Source organism: Anas platyrhynchos, chromosome 11 (assembly GCF_047663525.1).
Source record: "Anas platyrhynchos isolate ZD024472 breed Pekin duck chromosome 11, IASCAAS_PekinDuck_T2T, whole genome shotgun sequence".
NCBI classification, from domain to species: domain Eukaryota; kingdom Metazoa; phylum Chordata; class Aves; order Anseriformes; family Anatidae; genus Anas; species Anas platyrhynchos.
Window position 1 is genome coordinate 5,821,559 of NC_092597.1, and position 6,000 is coordinate 5,827,558.

Below are 6,000 nucleotides of genomic sequence, written 5' to 3' on the forward strand. Positions count from 1 at the left end.
CCCTGCAGTTAATGTTTTCACAGAAGATTTCTAATTTTAATAAGCAGAATTTCATTTGGCAACAAGCTCACATCTCTCATGAGAATTTGTATTTATAAATGTTAGCTTATTTTTAAAAACATTTAGAAACTGGCAGACCTCGGATCCAATAATAGTTTCAACACTGCCCTTAACTAAAATCCCATCTAATATGTTTCAGCCCAAGCATCTCATCTGGCAAGCCAAAGTTTCTCACTTCAGCAAGTGAAGAATACAGTCAGAAAGGTCAGTTATATAGCCCAAGCCTTGGCACAGCCACAAGACCCAAAATACCCCCGTAAATGCTTCTCAGTGTCAGTTTCGTCAACAGGAGCCCCTCCGAACCTGGCGAGTAGGGATGACACCAGCCAACCACCACCACCAAAATAGCTTTTTCTAGTCTGGTTTGTTTTCCCTGAGGGACAGACAAAGAACAACCACTACTGAACACAGGTAACAGCTCTCTTCCAGCACAAGAGCTGGTCCTACAACAAGGACCTGCCTCACTATTGCTATCTAGGCACACCTTGCAGAGCAGGGAGAAAAACCTTAACATAAACAGGTATTTCAAATCAAAACCTAAGGCTTTCTGATTCTGCAAATGAGTACCACTAGATTTATTTTTGGAAGAAGAAAGATGAACACCTAGAAGCTAAGAATTCCCCTACTTTTTTTTTTTTTTCCAAGCGGAAATTTAATAGAAGAGCATATATTCCTATTTCCTGCGGGCAAGGACAGAATAATATTGAAAATAATCTAGACTCTACCCTCGACTAAAAGGGAAAAAAAGAAAAAGCTTACATTCCTGTTCACTCATCCTCTTTCACCGTGCCTGCACATTACGTGCTCTCAGGACAGATCTGCTCCCCCCAAGGATGAGGTGGATGGCTTCATGCCGTACAAAGGGAATCTGAGTGGAATATCCTGACCACCTGCCAGCATGGTTTATTTGTTTTATCCTAAACAGTTTTAGTCTCTTTTAAAGAATAAGCTGTTTTTATTTGAAAGTAATCTATGTAGGAAAAGCAGGCACATACCCACCCTTTCCTGCCCTTGGCTGCTCGCCCCCCTCTCTTCACGCATCTTTCGGTGGCCGAGACGTGCTGGAGCACAGCAGGGTATTTCTGCCAGAAACGCTTCCTCCTGGGCCAGGAAGCGGCGTCACCTCCCGCTCATTATCACACAACCTGCACTTACCTGTGGCAGCCCTGCCAGGAGCATTGCTGAAACACCTTTGGGGTGACAGCTCGGCTGAGCAGGAAGTACCTCATTGCCAGTTTATTACTTTGTTTACTGTCTGCATCCTTCTACCACCAAAAAAAGTTAAGTGCTTTGCGACATTTCCCCGAGATGATTTTATAAAATTGAAGTGTTTGTATCGCAGCGCAATACGGAGCACTGGAATACCACTTATCCCTTTTCAAGAGGTATTTTCACTTCTGGACCCACACAGTCTGCAACACATATTTGCAAACAAGTTCTCCACAAATTTTTCCATGGAAGAGCTAATACAGGCTATAAAACGAAGTTTTTTGCTTTTTCTGTTAAACCGAGGACCTTACCTGACCTCCTAACTTAAACTAACTCCACAACCCCTCACTCACTTCCTTCAAGAACACACGCCCCCCCCATTCTTCCTCATAAGAATTTGAAGAAGAGCATTCAAATCAAGTTTTCAGCTTCACCAGTTTCCCCTCCAGCTTTCCTCGCAGATACACCCAGAGCTCCTTCGGGTGTGTTTCCAGAATGAGGCAGTAACCAGCAAGGTGTTTAACCAAGAGTTAGCTTTCCATACCAAAGCACCCAACAAGGTGCAAGAAAGTCTCTTAACCCAGTTACTGCAAACAGACCCAGAGGCATGTATCTGAGTTTGACTTGCAAAGAAGGAAGGAGAGGAGAAGAGGCAGTCTTCTGGCTGATTGTTCCTCTCTTGCAGGCAGAAAGCCATTTCCTTAAGTTAGGACAGTCTCAAGGAGGGGACTGATGCTGGAATGTTAAACAACTGCTTTTTGCTTGATTTGTGAGTGAGAACGGAACAGTCTCTACACAGACAAAGCGTATCAGAAGAAGAAATAAAGCAAGGTAATAAAAAGTAAGAAAAGACTAGAATAAGGTGATAAAAACTTGCCATAATGAATTCAAAGACAAACAAGCCTGTCCTCCTCCTTTAACTGATCCTTCATGCAGGGCTGGGGGCGGGAGGGGAAGGAAGGAGCAGCAACTCGGAGCCATTTAGACCATCGTAAGCCTTCTGATGTCGTGTAACATTCCCACAGTAAAAATATCACTACAGTGTCGATTCATCTAAACCACAAGATTTTTTCCAGTTGTGCACCAAGTGTACTCTGAGGGTACAAAACAAGCCCTCCGAGTTTGGCAGTATGCTATCGCCCTGACATTGTGCAATGTTTTCATTAACTCCGGTGGTGAAACAGCGTGTTTATACAGTTTATGAACAAAGCTCAACGGGAAGAGTCTGCGAGCACTCTGCTGTGAATTCTAGCTCTGTCTTCCAAACTCAATAAGCTGGGGAAGCGATCTGAAGTCATCAGAGTCGAGTTCAATAGAAGCAACAGCAAAGCTTTGTACTTGAGAAAGGAAACAGAGGTCCAAACACGCGACGCGAGGCAGCTGACCAGGCAGCTGTACTGCAGAGCTAAATTGTGATGGTATCACGAATCACAGCGAGGTAAGCTGATACATTCTTACTGCAGAAAGACAAGAAACAGAACGCAACCTTACTCTGAAAGCACTGGAAGAAAGAGAAAGTTTCCTCTTTTCACTGGCGCTGGTGAAGCCTCAGCTCAAGCAAGGCGACTGCTGTGTTTTAAGATGCTTCAACACTTCCCTTTAGGGGTGCCACCATCAGAAAGGCAGCACCAAGCAGGCAGCAGCAGCTTGCTTACTGCATCGCCCAGACCCGGAACAGAGGGATGGATTTACATGGACGTGCCCAGAGCAGCCACTGCCCTGCACGCCGACACCCCACCTGATGGACGGTCACGGGACGTGCCCTGCACGTGCACGGCAAAGGAAGACATCAGCTTTGAAAGCGCAAGTAAGAACGCGGCCACGTCTCTTCCTGACTCACCAAACTGCTCCATGGCTTTGCCTTACAGCACCCCACACCCTACTTCCTCCACACTGCTCTCAAACATTGAAAATGGCAGATAAAAACGTGCAAACTTTCCTTATTGTAAAGAGAGGTGGTAAGTTTACCTTTGGGCCAGATTTCTTTGCTTAACAAAAATTTCCCTTTTTATTTTTTTTCTCACCTACTTAAGCTGAAACATTCTACAACATTTCTCCCCCTGTTAGAGGTGTGGTTGCAAAATTAGATTTCCCCTTTCCTCCCCTGCACCACCCATCTCTGCTGGTAACAGCCAGAGTCTTACTGGTATAGTAAGGCTAAACAATAGCATCTCCCAGCGCATCTGGGCATTACATCTTCAGTATAGTTTTAATTCTAATTACAATAGCCACATGCCTCGGATCTGAGCAAATTCTGATATAATTGTGCAAATGAAAAAAAAAAAAAATCAAGCCTTTTCATGTCTGTTTCTGTTTCCCATGCTGTGTGGACCTGCAGCCTTCTCAGGGCTTGCGGGCCTGCAGGAAGGCAAAGGCTTCGTGGCAAAGCGCTGCGTGGTCTGCCTCCGCTCTGCCCTCTGCTATTAATTCCCCCCGACTGGAAGCAGGTGACTGCACACTTGACTGCTCGTATCCTGGGGTGCAGCTGCTATGCAGAGAGCAGCACACGTAAACATTTGCATGATTCGTGCCTCTGCGGGCCGCATGTGGCATTTAGGCAGCACTTTCACAACCCCCTTTGTGCACGGGGTTTGTGCACTCTATGACATTAGCACACAGCGAAGCTGCAGGCATTGACTAAAATGGCTGGAGGTACTCGCCAATGTTTGCCAAGATCAATGATTTACTTTAAGATTTTTGTTAGTTATCTTCAAAGAATTAAGACATTACTTCTGGTACATTTCATGCTCCTTGCCATAGAGGTTTTATAATGGATAGGACTCTCTATTTAATTAGCCACTAGCTTCTGGGGGAGGGGGAGCAAAAACCAGCAACTTGCTTACTTAATAACGTTGGTTCCCTCCACACGAGATTAGTTTAAAAAGGCATCTGATCATTTATTATACAGCAGCTAAAGACGTTCTCATTGTTCTAATATTTTCTGCCTAAAGATCAAAGAATAGAATAGACAAAGGTCATAGGGAGGTTTTAGATTGCTACAGCAGAATATTTCAAAGCTGCAAGTATTGACCTGGGTTTTATCTGATGTTGAAGTTTTCTTCCACCTCGACAATAGATAGTTTTCAAACTTCAGTTTCTAATATTAAAACCTAGAGAGATTCTAAAAACAACCTGCTTTGATGCAGTCAATCGTGAAGTTTTAAGCAATTAAGGAACAAGAACAGCAAAGAGGAAAGCTCATTTCACTCCCCCAGTATTTAAATCACATTAATTTATGCAAACATTCACAAATCAACCCTGTCCTATGTACGTGCTATTGGCACAGCACATAATCCTTACAGCACATACATCCATAAAATCCACGTAAGAGTGGTCAATTGTGCAGTGTGTCTGTTAGCAAACGTGTCATTAACGAGCCTAATTAAGATGGCTATGTCATGTACGTGTTAGCCTTTAACAGATGGATATCTAAACTATATTGAAGTGTTTCTCAAAACACCAGAGTGATTATAACACAAAATTAATGTGTTTTTAAAACTGAAAGCAACCAGGTAAACAACAGCATCATCAAAACTTTAAGAACCCCACATATCTAAGCGAGGATTTATTTGAATTAATGCTCACAGTTACACGATGTGCCCAAATAATAAGATTTGCCTTTTTTCAAATATTCTTGCTCTAACCAACAGGAATCAATAATTGCTGCTCGTGTGGTTCAAAATAGAAGTCATGACAGATTTTCAACTCTAGGGGCATCAGCAGCTGTTGCTACACTGCAAAAAGAGCTGAAATGTTATAAACACATACGTAGACAGGCGACTTTATTTTTCTGCAAAGCCAGACGCCAGTAAGCAAGGTGAGGACAGCAACCAAATGACCATGAAAAAAAAAAAAAAAAGTATTTTAGCACGCTTGTTCTGGTGCATCTCCTTCATAACCGGCACAAAAAACCACTGCTGGATGAAAAACAACCGCAGCAGATGGAAGTTGTGGTTATTTTCAGGGCATTGTGCAGCGACCCTGGCGTTTGTGTCCAGGCACTGACAGTGCCTAGAGATGCCCGATTTGCCTTTGATCGGCTCCTGACCCGGCACTGCAGCTCTGTGCCGGCTGTGTCCGGCACACAAACTGCAGCACCGCCACAGAGAGCAAGGGGCTTGTTTGCTACGCGGTTTTGTCTCGTTTTCCTCAAACCGAGGCAGGGTAAAAAACGCTGTGCCCGCTCCCCCCCCCCCGGCCGGCACGGAGCCCCAGCGCCTCGGCGGCTCGTTTACCTCGCTCGGGCTTCATCTTCTCCGCTCCTCCGGCGCTCGGGGACGCGCTCTGCCGCTCCGCCCGCTGGCCCGGCGAGGTCCCGGCGAGCTTTCGGGGCTGCGGCCACCGAGAGGCGGCGCGGCTAGCGGCCGGGCCCCCCGGCTGGCATGGCCGCGGGCAGAGCCGAGCCTCCCCGCGCCTCCCCCGCCCCGCCGGGCTGTCCTGCCGTGACACGGCGGGGGGCGGCCCTATTTATAACCTGCCGGGGCCGAGCCCCGCCGCGCCGAGCCCCGGCTCGCCCCCGGCCGGCCGCGCCTCTGAGTCACGGCGCCGCGGGCGCTGCCGGCCGGGCGCTGCCCCCCTCCGGCCGCCGCGAGGCCCCGGCCCCGCTCCCGGCCCCTCTCAGCGCCCGGCGGCTGGCGGCGGGGCGCTGCGCGGCGCCTCCATCCCCGGCCCCGCCGCCCGCCCCCGCCTCAGCCGCGGCCCTGCCTCCGCCTCCGCCTCGCCGCCTGACTG

The 6,000-nt window shown here is 47.5% G+C and overlaps 1 protein-coding gene across 1 annotated transcript in view; it reads right to left on the minus strand.

The window, feature by feature from the left end:
- The window catches only part of ATOSA (atos homolog A), a 44,189-nt gene extending 38,189 nt beyond the window's left edge, over positions 1-6,000 (minus strand). The window contains exon 1 of the mRNA XM_027467086.3: positions 5,505-6,000. Within this exon, the coding sequence (XP_027322887.3) occupies positions 5,505-5,520 (16 nt within the window). The 5' untranslated portion in view covers positions 5,521-6,000. The remainder of the gene's footprint in view (positions 1-5,504) is intronic.